The sequence below is a fragment of the Coregonus lavaretus genome (genome assembly GCF_964263955.1).
Source record: "Coregonus lavaretus genome assembly, chromosome: 21".
In the NCBI taxonomy this organism is placed as follows: domain Eukaryota; kingdom Metazoa; phylum Chordata; class Actinopteri; order Salmoniformes; family Salmonidae; genus Coregonus; species Coregonus lavaretus.
The window spans coordinates 11,329,607-11,352,087 of record NC_140008.1 but is presented as its reverse complement, the minus strand read 5'-3'; the positions used below and the strand labels follow the sequence as shown (position 1 = coordinate 11,352,087).

Genomic DNA, 22,481 nt, shown 5'->3' with positions numbered 1-22,481 from the left:
ATCAGCCATATAGTTCTACTGTAGTTTTACACATTTAATAACATGGTGTCCATAAGCATATTTGAAATCAGGAATTAATTAATTCATTTAATAATTCTTAATAAGTACGGTAACAGTAGATGTTTTATTTAAAGTCCACTTTTGAATTCAGTGACATGAGTTGTACATAAAGGACTAAAACCTAAGTTGAGATCTGTTTGTATAACCCATAATTTTAAAGACATTTTTAATTGGTATCATGATTCGATGTGGCGGTTGATGCTGATGTACACTTGCACTGCATCTGGGCAGTTTCTATCTTAATATCAATTCAGCATATTTTTGTTCTATGTTGATGACCTCAAAATCCAGACTGTGGTTCAACGCTCTGGAAGAGATGCTCTCAGAGAAAACCTTCTCCCATGCGTAGGAGTGACGCCACCTGACGTAAAACAATGCTCACAATTTGGACAGCACATGGGGTTTGACACTGTGATAGAGATGCTCTCGCAGAAAACGTAGTATCTTCTCCCATGAGTCTTCCTGTGCTACGGCGTGAGGTTTGGTGAGGCCTCCCCACAGCATGACCACTGCAACAAGTTGGAATAACAGCTTTAGATTTGAAACATGGTATTCTAATGACTGTGTAATGTAGACCTACATGAAAATACTGGTATGTTCAAGTAACATAAAATAGCCTTACTTAACATAACAAGAACATAGAACTGTAGGTTGCTGATTACTTGACTAGTTGAATCAGGTGTGGTAAAGCACAATAACTGAATATGCACAGACTGTCTACATGAATGATCAGATTTCAGAAAGGCACCTCTCTCGTCGCTTTTCGGCATTAGAAAGGATGAAACCTTGCAGTGGGGACCATACGGCGTTTCAATCAGGTGACCAGCTCCAGGGTAGGACAGAGTGGTCAGCAGGTGACTGTTCCCTGCTTTCTCCATCATCTGCTTCATCTGAGGAGGAGAAAAGGATGGAGTTTAGTAAGATGATCATTTCATATTTTCTCAGAAAGAATTAACTAAACTCATAAATTGTTATTTTGTATTTAAACAGCATTTATGATGCATACAGTAACTTACATCATCAGCTGATTCGACAGCGGCGTTATTCTGATCATCTTGTCCAACAACCAGCAGCAGAGGACATGTTATCCTCCCCATCTGAGGACAGAATAAAACAAAATGGAGCAGAACTGAACAGATCAATAACAATTTAGGAAACATTTGAAAATTGACAGATACAACAATACTTCTGAGCCCTCAATCTAATGAGATACTGGAGGATCATAATAGGACTGGAGAAAGTGTGAAACTGTTCCCAGTATTGGTTGAGTTCTCCAGCGTAATCTTTTAGAGGTCCTTATCATCCTGTCCGCCTGTGTGGGATACATTTCCCTCGCTACAATCATCCAAACAAGAGCAGAGGACTGAAGGGTCTTTCTGTACATAACAGATCTCTTACTTCCACTTTCAGGTCTATATCTTCTGGAATAGGTAGAAAAACGTCCCTCCAGATGAGGCGATTCTTCTCATCTCGACAGGCCTTTTTGTACCGGCTGCAAACGCATGAGCAAAGGTAATGTGCTTTAACCAAGTCAAAAGGTAATTTTCTTCTTTAAAAAAAATGGCTACTTAAAGAGCCACACATAAATTAAAAATATGAAGTATCAACTTACTTTTCTATCCTATTAGTGGCTTCTGCAATGGACTGAGTGGCTCCAATTCGGCCAGTATGGGTGCCACTGATGCACACACAACATCTTGGCTAAAAGGAGTAGATAAATATTTAATAATCGTAATAATAATACATTGTATGTGTAAATTCTACAAATGTTCCTGACAGAGCAAGATATATAGACAGTAACAGGACTGATAAACAACAATGCAACTTTTCTCTGATATTAATGTGGCAAGTGACTTTGTGATATTCCAAAACATAGACATACTCAATGATGGTGAGTATTACGCTGACATTTTGGTCTGGTTCAAGCGAATATGTATATATGTTTTTTCAGGAAATCAAAAAAAAATGACAGGAGTTGCTTAGGGACTTACCTTTACAGTTTCTGAGTAGGCAGTTATGGATAGAACCACTGGGACGCCAAAGGAAATGCCAAGCAGAGCACTTCTGTCAGCGGCCACTAGAGGATGATCCTGCAGTAGTCTGAAAGCATTCTGATGTACAATATACATGTATGATAGCAGTCCTTGGGATTCTTTCATCAGTCTTTAGCAGCACAAATTTGCTCAATCGTTCTTATATATCAATCTTTATCTTATCTTTTTTTTTAAATAGTACACTTATTTGCCGCAGTTCCCATTTCACAGGCATATGACACACACACACACACACACACACACACACACACAATACAGAGAAATACTGTATTTTGTGAATGGCTGTGCATCAACCATGATTTCTACAAGAAAATGGTGCAGACAAACAAACCTCAAAGTAAGGGTAGCCAATGGTAGCGTTTTTCTTATGGTCTGGGAAGAGATACATTACTGCCATGGCAGCAAAGCCGTGGGATGCCAAGAGAGCCGCTCGATATTCCACCAGCCCGCCACCACCTCCCCACATGTCTAAAACTCCGGGGAAGGGTCCGGGACCTTCAGGATGACATGACAAAAATATTATTGTTTGTTTCTACCAGAGAGCATGGTCATATTCAACATAGTCATATTCAATATAGTTATTCTGTGCCACAAAAAATGCTGTTAATTATCTTTGTGTCCTTTGTACCTGGTGGCAGGTGTATGTAGCTCATAGCTGCAACATACCTGGTGGCAGGAACAGGGTCCCTGTGACCCCTCCCTCTGTGATGTCAACCCTGCGGACTCCGGGGGCCATGTACCAGCGCTCTGTGACGACACTCGCCAGGGCCGCCTGCTCCCTGAACCCCTGACTCATGTGTCCCCTGTACACAGAGATGTGCACCACCATGGGAGTGTGGAGCTCCTTCTTCCTCAACCTAAAAGAGGTCGGTATGGAGCGCATTTAGTGCCAAAGGTCTGTATGCAGGCCTAAATCGATTTTGCAAATCAGTTTTTTTGTTTTTATTCCCAAATTATTTGGGATACGACCATTTATATCCCAAACCCACCAATCACCTCGGCCTTGGCCTGCGTGTCAGTATACTCTTATGAGAGATGGTGGCAGCAGTCGGATACTGGCAGGATGAACATCAAATGCTCACACTCGCATTATATTATGTTGCACACTCACTCATATTCAATAATAAAATCAGGTGGGTCGAAATGCTTACCTGAGTCCAGTTCTACTGCCAGGTACTGGTCTCATGCTCCACAACAGACCCATTGGCTCAACACCCTCATATGTCCCTCCTACACTTGGAGCCTTGGCAACTATAAATGACATAAAACTTGCCATTATCAATCACTCCCATTGTTCTTAGCTGGTATCTCATCAGACTGCCACTTGGGCAAGTCCTCTGACTGAGTATTCAATGTTCTGCCTTCAAATACTAATAGTTACAGACATAAATACATCTCCTAGAGTGTTTCGGAAGTGTTTTTCTATATTGTTGAAGTAGATAAAGAATGGAAAAGTGGCATTATTACTGAATGTTTCCCATTGGTATTTAGAGGTGTTTCTTTAGAAATTGGTTAAAGATATGATGAAATAATATCTCTCACCTGTGATCCTTCCCTGAGCATCACTGACATAGTGCCCAAACGCCTCCCAGTAGTCTGTGTCTTCAGACTGATGTAAAGAATGTAGCGTGACCTCCTGTGTCGGTGGTAAGTTCCCCACAACCACATGGAACTTCTCATCAAAGAGGGCTCTCGATGGTTTTACAGTCATCACAGGAACAGAATTCATGTCGCAAATTGTTGTAGTGGAAATGTCCACTAAAACAAATGTGTTGACCCTCTCGTAATAGAAAATAAGAGAAGTTGAGACTGTGTTCCTCTGACGACAAATGTGCATATCCACATTGCTGAACTGGCTGTACCCTATAACTGAAACTTTCTGCTGATAAGGATTCAGCAATAGCTATATTGTAATACCTGTTACCAGTCTATGAACTGTACAGTGTGTGCTGTTTTGTGTCTGAAGGTCATTATATAACAGATTTTCTGATCTGTCGCAGAGGATTAATAGACAATGTGTGCCTTTCCAAATCATGTCCAATCAATTGAATTTACCACAGGTAGACTCCAATCAAGTTGTAGAAACATCTCAAGGATGATAAATGGAAACAGGATGCACTTGAGCTCAATTTCGAGTCTCATAGCAAAAGGTCTGAATACTTATATAAGAAATGTTGAAGAATTTCTAAAAACCTGTTTTTGCTCTGTCATTATGTGGTATTGTGTGTAGATTAATAAGAATACAACGGCCTCCATCATTCTTAAATGGAAGAAGTTTGGAACCACCCAGACTCTTCCTAGAGCTGGCTGCCCGGCCAAACTGAGAAATCGGGGGAGAAGAGCCTTGGTCAGGGAGGTGACCAAGAACCCGATGGTCACTCTGACAGAGCTCCAGAGTTCCCCTGTGGAGATGGGAGAACCTTCCAGAAGGACAACCATCTCTGCAGCACTCCACCAATCAGACCTTTATGGTTGAGTGGCCACACAGAGGCCACTCCTCAATAAAAGGCACATGACAGCCCGTTGGAATTTGCCAAAAGGCACCTAAAGACTCTCAGACCATGGGAAACAAGATTCTCTGGTCTGATGAAACCAAGATTGAACTCTTTGCCTGAATGCCAAGCGTCACGTCTGGAGGAAACCTGGCACCATTCCTACGGTGAAGCATGGTGGTGACAGCATCATGCTGTGGGGATGTTTTTCAGTGGCAGGGACTGTGAGACTAGTAAGGATCGAGGGAATGATGAACGGTGCAAAGTACAGAGAGATCCTTGATGAAAACCTGCTCCAGAGCGCTCAGGACCTCAGACTGGGGCGAAGGTTCACCTTCCAACAGGACAACGACCTTAAGCACACAGCCAAGACAACGCAGGAATGGCTTCGGGACAAGTCTCTGAATGTCCTTGAGTGGCCCAGCCAGAGCCCGGAATTGAACCCGATCGAACATCTCTGGAGAGACCTGAAAATAGCTGTGCAGCGACGATCCCCATCCAACCTGACAGAGCTTGAGAGTATCTGCAGAGAAGAATGGGAGAAATTCCCCAAATACAGTTGTGCCAAGCTTGTAGTGTCATACCCAAGAATACTTGAGGCTGTAATCCCTGCCAAAGGTGCTTCAGCAAAGTACTGAGTAAAGGGTCTGAATACTTATGTAAATGTGATATTTCCGTTTTTGATTTTTAATACATTTGCAAAAAATTCTAAAAACCTGTTTTTTGCTCTGTCATTATGGGGTATTGTGTGTAGATTGGTGAGGGAAAAAACAATTTAATCAATTTTAGAATAAGGCTGTAATGTAACAAAATGTGGAAAAAGAAAAGGGATCTGAATACTTTCCGAATGCACTGTATGTGTAAAAATCTCACAACTCGTAGTACAAAAAAGATCATTTTCAATTGACACTTGTATAACAAACAAAATCACACAGTAACTTTTTCACCAAACCTAATCAGTGTTTCATCTAGAAATACCTTTCATATAAAGTAATTGCCTTTTCATCCGATTCTCTTCTCATTTGTTTAAATACATATGACCATCACTTAATCCAACTGCACTTAATGGTTAATCACTTAACCGTTTGGTAAACCTATAGATTTTAAACTGGTTTGTCCACTATATGGATTTTGAGAACTACAGAAATAAAATGTGTGTTTGTAAAGTATAAACATCTAAATTACATGTATGATACTTGATAACCATACACAATGTGTTTTTGGGCAGAAATGCCTTCTGGAACATGTGCATTTTCATGTGCCTTAATAACAAACTTGTATGCCATCTGTAAATACGAATAAAATTGTGAAATTACGAGCCTAGTTGGTTTAGCCACAGAAAAAGACAGCAACCTTCCCGCTAGCCATGATTGGCTGAGATAATGAGTGGGCTGGACATGCCGAGAGATGAGTTCGTATTGGTCTGCCATGTAGCACGCTTCTGTCTATTTGAGCTAGTCAGTATGTGTAGGTAATCCTGTCTAACGCTTTTTTTTTTAAATAATTTATATCGCATAGTAGATCTGCATAAGTGTTGCTCTCCACTTTCTGGAGGACCGAGTTTTGAAATCAGTGGAATTAGAGTATGATAGCTAAGGAGATGGAGAAAACACCTGTCTCCGGATTACATCTTCAAAGTAAGGGCAACTATGGCATCCGTGAGAGAGGGAGAAGCATCCATCCATGTATACGGGTAAGATAGTCTAGCATTTTCAGATATTAAACGTTTCTAATTTTGTCAGAAAGTCATATTAATTTCAAGTTAAGGTGTACTGTTAGCTCGCTAGGTGGCTGGCTCGCTAGCTAACGTTACGTGTATGATCTGTGTAGTAATATTATTCGTATCTCAGAGCCATTTGCTTTGCTAGTTATAGCCTAATGTTAGCTAGCTGCTTGGTTAGCTGTCTGCAGATTCATGCAGAATAGTAACGTCATGAGTTGGGATTATGTTTAATTTTTTAGCTAGCTAGCTACACGTCTTAACAAAATACTCCACTATGCAAGTATCCATTTCAATAGGGTGAGTAAAATGGTCAGTGATCTGTTCTCTCATTTGTGTCTGGAAGTAGCTAGCAAGCTAGCCAACATTAGCCAATTAGCTTGGGTGCTTGACTGCTGTTGTTAAGTCAGCTAGCTAACATTGAACCTGGTTGGTTAGCTACCTGCAGATTCATGCAGGGTAGTAACATCATGAGTTGGGATTATGGTTCATTGTTCATTGTAAGTAACCATTTCAATAGAATGTTAATGATGTCACTGCGAAAACTGTTGATAGACGTAGCTGGTAAATTCGCTTTGGCTATCTACTCCGATTTCAGAGCACTCCCATCTGAGTGTGCCAGAGCGCAGAATAACTGACGAATTCACAAACGCTCAACACCCGTTGAATATGGCCGGTGCCAGTAAATGTTGGCAAAAAGCATAAATTGTTGCCAACAGCACAGTTGCAGTCACCAACGCTCTGGATAACATAAAAACAGCCTAACCAGCTCTGCTAGGGCGAGTAAAATGGTCAGAGTGAGCTGTTCTCTCATTTGTGTCTGGAAGTAGCTAGCAAGCTAGCCAACATGCTTGACTGCTGTTGTTAGGACAGAACGCTCGGATCAACCCTTAAAGAGATTTACATTTACATTTTAGTCATTTAGCAGACGCTCTTATCCAGAGCGACTTACAGTTAGTGAATACATTTTTTTTTTTTTTTTTTTTTTCATACTGGTCCCCCGTGGGAAGATGGGTGGGGCTAAGGCTTAAGAAGGTGTGAACAATGCTGAATGGGTGTAGACAAAGAAGAGGTCTCCAGTAGGTGTACCAAAACATTCAAAGGCCATTTTCTCAAAAGTGGGTTATAGGTTTATCAACTTTTAAAGCAGAATTACTTTCCCATTGTTCCTCAACTATAGCGTATGATATACCATTTTCTAGCTCTGAGTCTCTACTTTTATCCAATGTAAAAAACACAATTTCAAATGTTTCTACATAAGACCGAATCGAGCCAGTCGGTCACATATCTTTGTTGATGTAGCGGGCTTCAACCTGGCCAAAACTCGTTGCCGTGGGCAGAACCTCATCGGCCAACGAGTGACCGTCCAAGTGCCTGGACAACGACGGGGGAAACATCTCTATGTGCGCAGCTATCTCTGAAGATTGTGTGGTAGGACATAGGCCATTACTTGGATCCTTAACGCTGCACACCTCATTGTGTTTCTCAAAGAAATTGAGCAGGCCTGTCAAGGTGAAGGGTTCACCTATGTCACTGTGAGGGACAATGTCAGGTTCCACCATGCAGAGGTGGTTCAGGCATGGTTTCGGGCGCAATACCGATTCATAACCCTATACCTGCCCCCATAATCTCCTTTCCCCCTATTGATGATTTATTTTCAGCGTGGAGGTGGAATGTGTACGATCGCCATCCCCATGAGTGTGCCACCCTCCTTCTGGCCATGGATAAGGCATGCAACAACATCAATGCAGACCAATGTCATGCTTGTCTTCGCCATGCCAAAAGGTTTTTCCCGCGGAGCCTGAACAATGAGGACATTCACTGTGATGTGGATGAGAATTTATGGTCTAATGCTCAAGACAGGCTTGATGCAAATTAATGAGTGCTAAAGGTTATGTTTTATTTTCATTCATTACATTTGTTTAATTTAATTTCTTACATTTGATTACAGACAGTACACCTATGTTTTAATTACATATGCATTTTTTTTTGCATGAATGATTGTAGAGGATGTCTTCATTGATCACACCTTTGATTACACATTGGATGGATAATTATAGATTTTCTGTCAATTTTGTTGGGTAATGTAAGTGTATTACCTAATATAAAAACTGTGTAATCTACTGTAATTTACAGTACTATAGCATATTACTTTCAGCACATCTATCATGTATTGTATCGTGCATTGTTTGCTATTGGATTAACTGGTAGTTAAAACTACTAAATTGAAAATATAACAATTTTCACAACGTATATTTTGAATCAATGGCTGTGTGGCGAAAGAAGTTTACAGTCCAAATGAATGCACAATGACAGGTTTTGAATGAAAGACTGGCTGCGTTACAAGTGTGACCAGTTTGGAGTTTTGTACTAAGATAGTGTACCAAAACGAAAAGAAAAAAAAACTGTAATAGCCTATATTTGGTTATTATGATATGTATTAAAAAGCTGTTTAATATAATGTAGCAAGTCATTACTCTATTCTTTAGAATTGCATTTTATTAATTGCATTCAATTTTGTTTCTAAAGTATGTAATGTATATACACTGCTCAAAAAAATTAAGGGAACACTAAAATAACACATCCTATATCTGTGACACTCTGGCTCTGGGACTTTTGTATTTGAGCCAGGGTGTATTTTGTTTTGTTGGGTTTTGGTTTTGTTTCTAGGTTTGCCTTTCTGTTGGCTGCATTTCTAGGTTTGGTCGATGACTCCCAATCGGAGGTAACGAGTGTCAGCTGTCGGCTCGTTATCTCTGATTGGGAGCCATATTTATTCTGATTGTTTTCCTGTGGGAATTGTGGGTTTTTCTTCTAAGTTCAGTCGGTGTACTGAGGACGTTACGGTTCTTGTTTTGTTTTGTCGTTTATTCTACAATAAAGTCATGTTTCTTGGACACGCTGCGCCTTGGTCATACTTGGACGACATAGACCCCCGTGACAATATCTGAATGAATGAAATAATCTTATTAAATACTTTTTTCTTTACATAGTTGAATGTGCTGACAACTAAATCACACAAAAATTATCAATGGAAATCAAATGTATCAACCCATGGAGGTCTGGATTTGGAGTCACCCTCAAAATTAAAATGGAAAACCACACTACAGGCTGATCCAACTTTGATGTAATGTCCTTAAAACAAGTCAAAATGAGGCTCAGTAGTGTGTGTGGCCTCCACGTGCCTGTATGACCTCCCTACAACGCCTGGGCATGCTCCTGATGAGGTGGCGGATGGTCTCCTGAGGGATCTCCTCCCAGACCTGGACTAAAGCATCCGCCAACTCCTGGACAGTCTGTGGTGCAATGTGGCGTTGGTGGATGGAGCGAGACATGATGTCCCAGATGTGCTCAATTAGATTCAGGTCTGGGGAACGGGCGGGCCAGTCCATAGCATCAATGCCTTCCTCTTGCAGGAACTGCTGACACACTCCAGCCACATGAGGTCTAGCATTGTCTTGCATTAGGAGGAACCCAGGGCCAACCGCACCAGCATATGGTCTCACAAGGGGTCTGAGGATCTCATCTCGGTACCTAATGGCAGTCAGGCTACCTCTGGCGAGCACATGGAGGGCTGTGCGCCCCCCCAAAGAAATGCCACCCCACACCATGACTGACCCACCGCCAAACCGGTCATGCTGGAGGATGTTGCAGGCAGCAGAACGTTCTCCACGGCGTCTCCAGACTCTGTCACGTCTGTTACGTGCTCAGTGTGAACCTGCTTTCATCTGTGAAGAGCACAGGGCGCCAGTGGCAAATTTGCCAATCTTGGTGTTCTCTGGTAAATGCCAAACGTCCTGCACAGTGTTGGGCTGTAAGCACAACCCCCACCTGTGGACGTCGGGCCCTCATACCACCCTCATGGAGTCTGTTTCTGACCGTTTGAGCAGACACATGCACATTTGTGGCCTGCTGGAGGTCATTTTGCAGGGCTCTGGCAGTGCTCCTCCTGCTCCTCCTTGCATGAAGGCGGAGGTAGCAGTCCTGCTGCTGGGTTGTTGCCCTCCTACGGCCTCCTCCACGTCTCCTGATGTACTGGCCTGTGTCCTGGTAGCGCCTCCATGCTCTGGACACTACGCTGACAGACACAGCAAACCTTCTTGCCACAGCTCGCATTGATGTGCCATCCTGGAGGAGCTACACTTCCTGAGCCACTTGTGTGGGTTGTAGACTCCGTCTCATGCTACCACTAGAGTGAAAGCAACGCCAGCATTCAAAAGTGACCAAAACATCAGCCAGGAAGCATAGGAACTGAGAAGTGGTCTGTGGTCACCACCTGCAAAACCAGTCCTTTATTGGGGGGTGTCTTGCTAATTGCCTATAATTTCCACCTGTTGTCTATTCCATTTGCACAACAGCATGTGAAATGTATTGTCAATCAGTGTTGCTTCCTAAGTGGACAGTTTGATTTCACAGAAGTGTGATTGACTTGGAGTTACATTGTGTTGTTTAAGTGTTCCCTTTATTTTTTTGAGCAGTGTATATATACACTATATATACAAAAGTATGTGGACACCCCTTCAAATGAGTGGATTCGGCTATTTCAGCCACACCTGTTGCTGACAGGTGTATAACATCGAGCACACAGCCATACAATCTCCATAGACAAACATTGGCAGTAGAATGGCCTTACTGAAGAGCACAGTGACTTTCAACGTGGCACCGTCATAGGATGCCACCTATCCAACAAGTCAGTTCATCAAATTTCTGCCCTGCTAGAGCTTGCCCGGTCAACTGTAAGTGCTGTTATTATGAAGTGGGAATGTATAGGAGTTCCAAACTACCTCTGGAAGCAATGTCAGCACAATAACTGTTTGTTGGGAGCTTCATGAAATGGGTTTCCATGGCCGAACAGCCGCACACAAGCCTAAGATCACCATGCGCAATGCCAAGCGTCGGCTGGAGTGGTGTAAATCTCACCGCCATTGGACTCTGGAGCAGTGGAAACGCGTTCTCTGGAGTGATGAATCACGCTTCACAATCTGGCAGTCCGACGGATGAATCTGGGTTTGGCGGATGCCAGGAGAACGCTACCTGCCCCAATGCATAGTGGCAACTGTAAAGTTTGGTGGAGGAGGAATAATGGTCTGGGGCTGTTTTTCATGGTTCGGGCTAGGCCCCTTAGTTCCAGTGATGGGAAATCTTAACGCCACAGCGTGGCAAACAGTTTGGGGAAGGCCTCTTCCTGTTTCAGAATGACAATGCCCCCGTGCACAAAGCGAGGTCCATGGGTCATTCTACAGATTCGGTGACATTTCAGTATTGTCAGTGTCCCAAGATGTACTAGTGTTATAACTTGTCAGAACATTTATCAAACTACACTTAAATTACAACAAAGTTTTACATGTTTTTAATATGGTGTAGAGAATATGATTTTAAACAGAGATGAATTTCAATACTTATATGTTTGCTTTTCTTAGGAGTATTAAGAATTTCGCCTGTCCCTATTGACCATCATGCAAATGGCGTGACTCATTTTGAGTACACAGTGTTAAATAATAATGCTTTTTTTTTGTTAAATTAATTGTATAATGCATAATCCATTTTCTCAGCATAAGACATTTTATTTTCTGAGAAATTCAGGCTTTTACCCCTGTCCTTGTATTTCTTTCAACCCCGTAACGCAACAATACCCCCACTCACAATTAAATAATGGTTTGATCCTGTGGACATCATTTATGAGGAAGTGACATCATACAAGTCTTCAGAGAAGCCTGGTGTGACAAGTGGTAAGCTGCTCTCTCACTTTTTATAAATATTTCATGTTTTTTAAGCACATATGGGCTTTGTCAATCTCAGGTATTCAACTCTGTTGGGGGGGGGGGAATTCATAGTTAAGATTTTACCAAGAATTGTTTTTATAGCTATGAAGTATAACAATGTATTTTGTTGAATAAGGCCATGTGGCACACTGCTAGCTGCTAGCATCCCGAATTAGCAACAGATTAGCACAAAATCTTCAACCCTGTCACATTCAACCCCATCACATTTTTCAATGTTACGGGGTTGAATGGCTGTTACAGGGTTGAATAGCTGTTAAATCTTAGCAATATTTAATGTATATTGCTTAATACCAATCATATTTTCTTGTTGAATGTTTGTTGTTTACGGTTTTACAGTATCAACTAAAAGTACGAGGAATTTTTGAAAATAATAACTTAAAAAAAGTGGCAATTAATTTGTTCTCTCTCCTATATACATTGACATATTTAGGAGTATTATCTGCAAGTTCATGTTCATTTTACTACATAGTGATTAAAAGGATACAATATTTAGTCTTGAAGAGTAAGCAGGTCATTGACTTGACCTTGACCTACAATTTCAGATTCAACAATGGAAAAAACAGCAGCAGAAAGGAAACACACATAGAGAGGAAGGTGAGGGACATCCGCGCGCCGGTGGTCAGGTAATTATCCTGGAAATGTAAGATCTTTAAGACACGAGGTGGTGGTGGTCATGGACACACAATCAACAGAAAATAAAGTTTTGTTGCTTTAAAGCATAATTTGGTAATGCATAAAAAGACTAGAGAATGTAAATGAAGACTAGTCTAAAAAGACATACAGTATACTGCCTTGGCAACTGGTGCGTGAGGGGTTCATGTTCACTAGCCGACTGGTTTGTACTGACATATTTAGGAGTATTATCTGCAAGTTCACGTTCATTTTACTACATAGTGATTAAAAGGATACAGTAATTAGTTTTGGAGAGTAAACTGGTCATTGACTTGACCTTGACCTACAATTTCAGATTCAACAATGGCAAAAACAGCAGCAGAAAGGCAAAGAGAGTACAGGGCAAGAAGAAATGCTGATCCAGAACGAAGGGAAAAGTACCTCAGGAGTGAACGCATGAGATGGACAAAAGATGTTTTAGCAGGAAAGAAGAAAGGAATAGGAGATCTAGATAAGAGAGGTCAAAAGATGAGGAGAAAGGGATGTAGAAAAGCGAAGGAGCGGCAAAAGCAAAGGAAATGGCTGTTAATACTATTGCCACCCCTCCACAAAGTCCTGATAGAGACGTGGTGATGTCACATGAGCCCACAAGGTTAGGAAAGAGAGAGAGAGAGAGAGAGAGAGAGAGAGAGAGAGAGAGAGAGAGAGAGAGAGAGGAGAGAGAGAGAAGAGAGAGAGAGAGAGAGAGAGAGAGAGAGAGAGAAGAGAGAGAGAGAGAGAGAGAGAGAGAGAGAGAGAGAGAGAGAGAGAGAGAGAGAGAGAGAGAGAGAGAGAAGAGAGAGAGAGAGAGAGAGAGAGAGAGAGAGAGAGAGAGAGAGAGAGAGAGAGAGAGAGAGAGAGAGAGAGAGAGAGAGAGAGAGAGAGAGAGAGAGAGAGAGAGAGAGAGAGAGAGAGAGAGAGAGAGAGAGAGAGAGAGAGAGAGAGAGAGAGAGAGAGAGAGAGAGAGAGAGAGAGAGAGAGAGAGAAGGAGTGCATACAAATATGATTTCTGGTAACTTTGTACACTATTTCTTCAAAACTGCTTAGACATATTCACATTGTAATAGTATCCTTAACATTTATTTATACTGCTTATGAACTTACCTTGTTATGATTTGATACAATAAATAAAATTGAATTGAATTGTCTATTTGTTTGTTTTAGACAATCTGTGAAGGGGAAGAAAAAATCAAGAAAGACAAAAGACAAATGGAGAAAGCAGGTAGCTGATTTACAGAAATGTCTTGATGAAGAAAGGAGGGCCAAAGGAAAGTACAAAAAAAGGCTCCAGCGTTTAGAAAAGAAGACTTCGTCAAAATCCACAGCTGTACCAAGTGATGTCAGAAGATCTGCACTGCATCACACAGCACTCGTTGCTCAGATAAAGGAGCATTATAAAAATGCAAAAACTGAACGAGAGAAGCAAATTATATCCAGAGTAGTGGCAGGTAACATTATTAAGAAGTATAGACTGCAATCATTTTCAGAGTCTGCTTTGGGTTTTTCAAAGAAACGCTGGAAGCTCACAGGCAGTGTATCTACATTTCAAAGAAAGAAAATCTCAAACTTTGTGGACATCAAGAAGAGGGTGAGGGATTTCTTCACACGTGATGATATCAGTAGAATGACCACTGGCAAAAAGCAAACTAAAACAAAGAACAAACAGAAGATGCAGAAGAGGTTCCTCCTTGACACGTTGAAAAATCTGCATAGGAAGTTTCTTGCAGAGAACACAGAAGAAATTTCATACTCCATGTTCAGCCGCCTCCGGCCTTTCTGGGTGGTTTACCCTTCCCTTGCTGATCGGGACACTTGTATGTGTAAGCTTCACGAAAACCTGACCTTTGTCGCAGAGAAGCTCAAACAAATTAAGCTTATTGAATCGTCAGTGCTTGAAGATTTAGTTGAAAGTGTGTGTTGTAGTTCCTTGAATAAGCAGTGCATGTACGGTGAATGTGAACAATGCAAGAACCAAACAGTTCCAATGTCAAGCTTGTATGCTGCTGATGAAAATGTTGTCTTTCTCCAGTGGATGGTCAAAGAAAAGAAAAGAAAAAATGAGGAAGGTCAAACAGTAAAAGTCACTGTGAAGGATGAGGTAAACATGACGCAGGAACAACTAGTACAGTTGTTTCATACGCTCCTCTTCAGGTTTCGGAAACATCTTTTCAACATTAAACAGCAGTATGCTTACTGTCGCGAACTCAAGAAAAACATGTCTGCAGATGAGTGCCTTATCCATATTGATTTTTCAGAAAACTTCACCTGCAGATATGGGACAGAGATACAGTCTGTTCACTTTGGTTCATCTCATGAACAGGCCGTCCTCCACACAGGTGTCCTCTACGTTGGACAGAATCAGCAACCAACTTGCTTCACCACCATTTCTCCATCAAGGAATAAGGCTCCTCCTGCTATCTGGGCACACCTCAGTCCTGTGCTTGATGACCTGCAACATACCCACCCCAACATATCAACAGTACACTTCTTCAGCGATGGCCCTTGTACCCAGTACAGGCAAAAAGGCAATTTCTTTCTGTTCAGCACAGAACTGGCCAAGAGGGGCTTGAGGGCAGGGTCTTGGAATTTCTTTGAAGCAGGGCATGGGAAGGGAGCACCAGATGGTGTTGGTGCAACCCTAAAAAGAACCGCAGACAGGCTGATAAGTCAAGGATGTGACATCCCAAATGCTCATACTCTGTACAGGGTCTTAGAGGAGAACAACACTGCCATCAAGCTTTACTTCATTGAAGACGAGGCCATCGAGAAAGCCGTCCAAGGTATGCCAGCCAATTTGCCAGTAGTTCCATCCACAATGCGGATCCACCAAGTTGTTTGTGTGGCTGCAAGGCAAATTGCCTACCGTGATGTAAGCTGTATGTGCACAGTCCACAACAAGAAACTGGAATGCCAGTGTTTCAATACACAACATTTCACATTTACCCCTAAAGTTACATCAGTCGTGTCACAGAGGGAGGTTGATTGGGCAAATCCAGACATATGCGGGAAATGGTGCGTGGCCAAATATGATGACGATTTCTATCCCGGAATAATTATAGCCACAGATGAATCCCATGTGCAGGTCAAATGCATGTGCTGTGCTGGACCAAATAGGTACTTCTGGCCACTTCTTGATGATATCCTGTGGTATCCATTTGAGGACATCTTGGAACACATTGATCCCCCTAAACCGGTGACTTCTAGGCACATGGAAATACAGAAGGAAGTGTGGGCTAGGCTCTCTCAGTAAAAATGGTGAACAAACTGTAGGCTTACCTATAGGTTATTAATGTTAAGATGTTTGCTTAATGTTCAAACATTCAAACAACACAGACATTCCTGCCATTACTCTGGATATTTCTATGAAATCAATGAAATGTTGTAACTGTTGTTAGTTTATTAATGTGTTTTAATCTGTCTAGATTTCATCTTGATTGTTTAAACTTTAAAAGCTATGTTGACAGTAGTTTAAAATGTTAAAAAATGGCAACATGTGACCTATATAGGTTATCAATGTTAAGATGTTTGCTCAATGTTCAAACAGACTCCTGCCATTATCAGATGGATATTTTTATGAAATCAATGAAATGTTGTTACTGTTATTAGTTCATTAATGTGTTTTACTCTGTCTAGCTTTCATCTAGATTCTTTAGATTTTAAAAGCTATGTTGACAGTAGGTTTAAAAATGTTTAAAATGTTTAAAAAATGGCAACATGTTAGTGATCTCAAAAGATAAAACATATGACACGTGATGCTTTTCACTCAACCCTGTTACATGATTTTCAACCCTGTTGCGGTGCATTCATCCCTGTTACGAGAATTTTTTTACATTTTTGTATTAAATACACAAAATATAACATCAATAGTGTTTTTATTGTGTGTATTAAATCAGGGTAAATAAGGCTATTTCAATTTTGTCAGGAATTACGCAGCATTCTTGCACATTTCTTGCGAAAATGTGGAGTTAGATTAGACATTTCTTCATCGTAAACTGGAAAGGATGGTGCTGGTCAGTTTTTCTTGATTTTCTCTTTAATTACAATATGCCATTATTTACAAGGGACATCTAAACTGTGAGATTATGCCAGAAGCTGATCTCAAGCTTATTGGAAAAATGAATAGTTGAATAACAAAATGACTGTGACGGGGTTGAATTAAATTGGGACTTGTTTGAGAAAATAATACAGAATAATAACTTAATACTCTACATTGAGATGGGAAAAGGTATTTTCTATCAAGTACACACATTACTTTGTCACATCAAATAAAAAAAAGCTTAAGATTTTAATGTTCATTGTTTCATCCTCCTCAATCACAAAAGGCACCGAATCTGTAGAATGACCCCCATACAGAAATGGTTTGTCGAGATCGGTGTGGAAGAACTTGACTAACCTGCACAGAGCCCTGACTTCAACTCCATCGAACACCTTTGGGATGGCCTAATCGCTCAACATCAGTGCCCGACCTCACTAATGCTCTTGCGGCTCAATGGAAGCAAGTCGGTGTCAGAGGAAGGCCCTTAAAATTGTCAAAGACACCAGCCACCCTAGTCATAGAGTGTTCTCTCTGCTACCGCATGGCAAGCGATACCGGAGCGCCAAGTCTAGGTCCAAAAGGCTTCTTAACAGCTTCTATCCCCAAGCCATAAGACTCCTGAACAGCTAATGAAATGGCTACCTGGACTATTTGCCATCCATGGATGCTGATGATTGTAAATAAATCCCTTATGCGGCATGTGGATAACTATAGATAAATCCAACAGGAGACTTTGAGGGATGAAAGTTGGACAGAGGATCTCGAAATCTCTGTGCAATAAACACTTGGACAAACATCAAAAGAATGTTAGGCTATTTTCTGGTAATTGTGCCATTATTTGGCAATGTGCCAGATGGTAAGACTACAAACCGTTACAAATGCCTTATTTGCAAGATTGACTTGTGATTTCAATAGGCCTACTAAAATCTGGGTTTATGATTGTTATTCAACTTTGCCATGGTTTGGTTAGCTAGATGCAGGTAGCCTATAGCCCCTGATAGCATACAGTAGCCTAGGCAAGCTGTAAAATGAACGATTTAGCAGTTTGATTAGTTCAAATTGATAGACTAATTTATTTAACATGAATAGAGAGGCGATTTCGAGGTAAGAAGTGTTTCTGTTGCCCAATAGCCTGCTGGAATGGGCTACTGAGGATAGGGTCGTAATTTCAATCAGTGAATCATATATGAATAATAGGCTATGGATATGAACTGAACACGCCTATTTTTGTCAACAACTGTCAGTGATTTTTTTTTTTTTAATCTGACTGACTGTTACCTTCTAATGCATTCTAGCAGCTGATGTCGTAGAAATATATATGACTCGAAAGTAGTCAACTCAAACATATCTCTCAAGAAACTGGAGCCTGTAAATCCAAAAATTAGACTTTTATTATCTAATAACGAAAGCCGAGCAGTTCCATGGAACGGCTGTCTCTCTCTGGCTTAGACATCCCTTTTATACACACACACAAATGCACAAACATACTTACATGGCATATTCAGTTATCCCCTTATGGCAAATTCCTAACTTATTTTAGTTCTGCACCACCCTTCTTTTCCAACGTCCAGCTGTCACACAATGTCCACTCCAAAAGATCATGATTTTCTATATGAAGCCTCTCATTCTATCATTCTATTGGCTGCGTGGCTTAGGCCCCCCAAAAAAGAACTAATGTAACACATACTGTTGAGAGCTTTTGAGAAAGAGCACATACATTCATTCAAAACACAGCATATACAGTGGGGAGAACAAGTATTTGATACACTGCCGATATTGCAGGTTTTCCTACTTACAAAGCATGTAGAGGTCTGTAATTTTTATCATAGGTACACATCAACTGTGAGAGACGGAATCTAAAACAAAGATCCAGAAAATCACATTGTATGATTTTAAAGTAATTAATTTGCATTTTATTGCATGACATACGTATTTGATCACCTACCAACCAGTAAGAATTCCGGCTCTCACAGACCTGTTAGTTTTTCTTTAAGAAGCCATCCTGTTCTCCACTCATTACCTGTATTAACTGCACCTGTTTGAACTCGTTACCTGTATAAAAGACACCTGTCCACACACTCAATCAAACAGACTCCAACCTCTCCACAATGGCCAAGACCAGAGAGCTGTGTAAGGACATCAGGGATAAAATTGCAGACCTGCACAAGGCTGGGATGGGCTACAGGACAATAGGCAAGCAGCTTGGTGAGAAGGCAACAACTGTTGGCGCAATTATTAGAAAATGGAAGAAGTTCAAGATGACGGTCAATCAACCTCGGTCTGGTGCTCCATGCATGATCTCACCTCGTGGGACATCAATGATCATGAGGAAGGTGAGGGATCAGCCCAGAACTACACGACAGGACCTGGTCAATGACCTGAAGAGAGCTGGGACCACAGTCTCAAAGAAAACCATTAGTAACACACTACGCCGTCATGGATTAAAATCCTGCAGAGCACGCAAGGTCCTCCTGCTCAAGCCAGCGCATGTCCAGGCCCATCTGAAGTTTGCCAATGACCATCTGGATGATCCAGAGGAGGAATGGGAGAAGGTCATGTGGTCTGATGAGACAAAAATTGAGCTTTTTGGTCTAAACTCCACTTGCCGTGTTTGGAGGAAGAAGAAGGATGAGTACAACCCCAAGAACACCATCCCAACCGTGAAGCATGGAGGTGCAACCATCATTCTTTGGGGATGCTTTTCTGCAAAGGGAACAGGACGACTGCACCGTATTGAGGGGAGGATGGATGGGGCCATGTATCGCGAGATCTTGGCCAACAACCTCCTTCCCTCGGTAAGAGCATTGAAGATGGGTCGTGGCTGGGTCTTCCAGCATGACAACGACCCGAAACATACAGCCAGGGCAACTAAGGAGTGGCTCCGTAAGAAGCATCTCAAGGTCCTGGAGTGGCCTAGCCAGTCTCCAGACCTGAACCCAATAGAAAATCTCTGGAGGGAGCTGAAAGTCCGTATTGCCCAGCGACAGCCCCGAAACCTGAAGGATCTGGAGAAGGTCTGTATGGAGGAGTGGGCCAAAATCCCTACTGCAGTGTGTGCAAACCTGGTCAAGACCTACAGGAAACGTATGATCTCTGTAATTGCAAACAAAGGTTTCTGTACCAAATATTAAGTTCTGCTTTTCTGATGTATCAAAAACTTATGTCATGCAATAAAATGCAAATTAATTACTTAAAAATCATACAATGTGATTTTCTGGATTTTTTTTTTTTTTAGGTTCCGTCTCTCACAGTTGAAGTGTACCTATGATAAAAATTACAGACCTCTACATGCTTTGTAAGTAGGAAAACCTGCAAAATCGTCAGTGTATCAAATATAGTGGAGAAAAAAAGTATTTAGTCAGCCACCAATTGTGCAAGTTCTCCCACTTAAAAAGATGAGAGAGGCCTGTAATTTTCATCATAGGTACACGTCAACTATGGCAGACAAAATTAGGAAAGAAAATCCAGAAAATCACATTGTAGGATTTTTTATGAATTTATTTGCAAATTATGGTGGAAAATTAGTATTTGGTCAATAACAAAAGTTTCTCAATAATTTGTTATATACCCTTTGTTGGCAATGACACAGGTCAAACGTTTTCTGTAAGTCTTCACAAGGTTTTCACACACTGTTGCTGGTATTTCGGCCCATTCCTCCATGCAGATCTCCTCTAGAGCAGTGATGTTTTGGGGCTGTCGCTGGGCAACACGGACTTTCAACTCCCTCCAAAGATTTTCTATGGGGTTGAGATCTGGAGACTGGCTAGGCCACTCCAGGACCTTGAAATGCTTCTTACGAAGCCACTCCTTCGTTGCCCGGGCGGTGTGTTTGGGATCATTGTCATGCTGAAAGACCCAGCCACGTTTAATCTTCAATGCCCTTGCTGATGGAAGGAGGTTTTCACTCAAAATCTCACGATACATGGCCCCATTCATTCTTTCCTTTACACGGATCAGTCGTCCTGGTCCCTTTGCAGAAAAACAGCCCCAAAGCATGATGTTTCCAGCCCCATGCTTCACAGTAGGTATGGTGTTCTTTGGATGCAACTCAGCATTCTTTGTCCTCCAATCACGACGAGTTGAGTTTTTACCAAAAAGTTATATTTTGGTTTCATCTGACCATATGACATTCTCCCAATCCTCTTCTGGATCATCCAAATGCACTCTAGAAAACTTCAGACGGGCCTGGACATGTACTGGCTTAAGCAGGGGGACACGTCTGGCACTGCAGGATTTGAGTCCCTGGCGGCGTAGTGTGTTACTGATGGTAGGCTTTGTTACTTTGGTCCCAGCTCTCTGCAGGTCATTCACTAGGTCCCCCCGTGTGGTTCTGGGATTTTTGCTCACCGTTCTTGTGATCATTTTGACCCCACGGGGTGAGATCTTGCGTGGAGCCCCAGATCGAGGGAGATTATCAATGGTCTTGTATGTCTTCCATTTCCTAATAATTGCTCCCACAGTTGATTTCTTCAAACCAAGCTGCTTACCTATTGCAGATTCAGTCTTCCCAGCCTGGTGCAGGTCTACAATTTTGTTTCTGGTGTCCTTTGACAGCTCTTTGGTCTTGGCCATAGTGGAGTTTGGAGTGTGACTGTTTGAGGTTGTGGACAGGTGTCTTTTATACTGATAACAAGTTCAAACAGGTGCCATTAATACAGGTAACGAGTGGAGGACAGAGGAGCCTCTTAAAGAAGAAGTTACAGGTCTGTGAGAGCCAGAAATCTTGCTTGTTTGTAGGTGACCAAATACTTATTTTCCACCATAATTTGCAAATAAATTCATTAAAAATCCTACAATGTGATTTTCTGGATATTTTTTTCTCAATTTGTCTGTCATAGTTGACGTGTACCTATGATGAAAATTACAGGCCTCTCTCATCTTTTTAAGTGGGAGAACTTGCACAATTGGTGGCTGACTAAATACTTTTTTCCCCACTGTAATTCTCCTAATCTGCTATGTAAATACTCCTAACCTGCTACGATAAAGTCACTTCCGGTCGTAGCTGTATCGAAGTGGCGTGTTTTTAGGGAATCTCGTAAATATGTGAACGTCAGCATTACATTGACTTAAGGTATTGATGAATTGCACATGTACTGATTAATTGCACTATTAACCATGTGTTTGCAGACACGTCCACAAGTCCTGCATGGATGAGAACAATTGCATAATCTGGAGGGACACTCTTCTACCCATTCCAGAGGATTCTGACTTGAAAGTAGATGTAAGCGACCTGTCATCTCAGAACCTTGGGTCTCTGCCGGCTTGTTTTAAATGATATTTTCCTCGTTCACAAAATGGTGGTCTCAGTCTATTCCCTTCATTGTTTTTCTTGATATAAATCAATGTTTTTCTTCTGTTCTCAGGTGGGGAGGATAACATGTCCATTACTGCTGGTTGTCGAACAAGATGATTAGAATTGGGCCGCTGTTGAATCCACTGATGATGTGAGCAATGTTCCTGACAGTATTGAGTGTGTACTTATGTAGCCTACTCAAAAAAATGGCATGCGTTTATGAATGTATTATTTAATGGGCTGAATTATTACTTGGGATCTGTGAGCATAACTTTCTCCTCAGGTTGAAGCAGATGATGGATAGAGCAGGGCACAATGTGAATCCCAAATCACCCCCTCGGCCCTACCAACTCGCTCGGAGGGCCCTCCATTGTCACGTGTTGCTGACAAAA

The 22,481-nt window shown here is 41.6% G+C and overlaps 1 protein-coding gene across 1 annotated transcript; it reads right to left on the bottom strand.

Annotated features, from left to right (window-relative positions):
• Nucleotides 1–372: 372 nt before the first annotated feature.
• On the bottom strand, nt 373–3,863 carry LOC311149051 (acyl-coenzyme A thioesterase 1-like). Its single transcript, XM_084186153.1, has 10 exons — nt 3,657–3,863; nt 3,266–3,365; nt 2,781–2,971; nt 2,446–2,609; nt 2,052–2,171; nt 1,673–1,761; nt 1,459–1,552; nt 1,077–1,157; nt 809–950; nt 373–569 (listed from the first exon to the last, which is right to left on the bottom strand). Exons 1-10 carry the CDS (start codon nt 3,841–3,843, stop codon nt 439–441), a joined length of 1,299 nt encoding a protein of 432 aa, XP_084042279.1. The 5' UTR covers nt 3,844–3,863; the 3' UTR covers nt 373–438.
• Between the last annotated feature and the right edge of the window lie 18,618 nt (nt 3,864–22,481).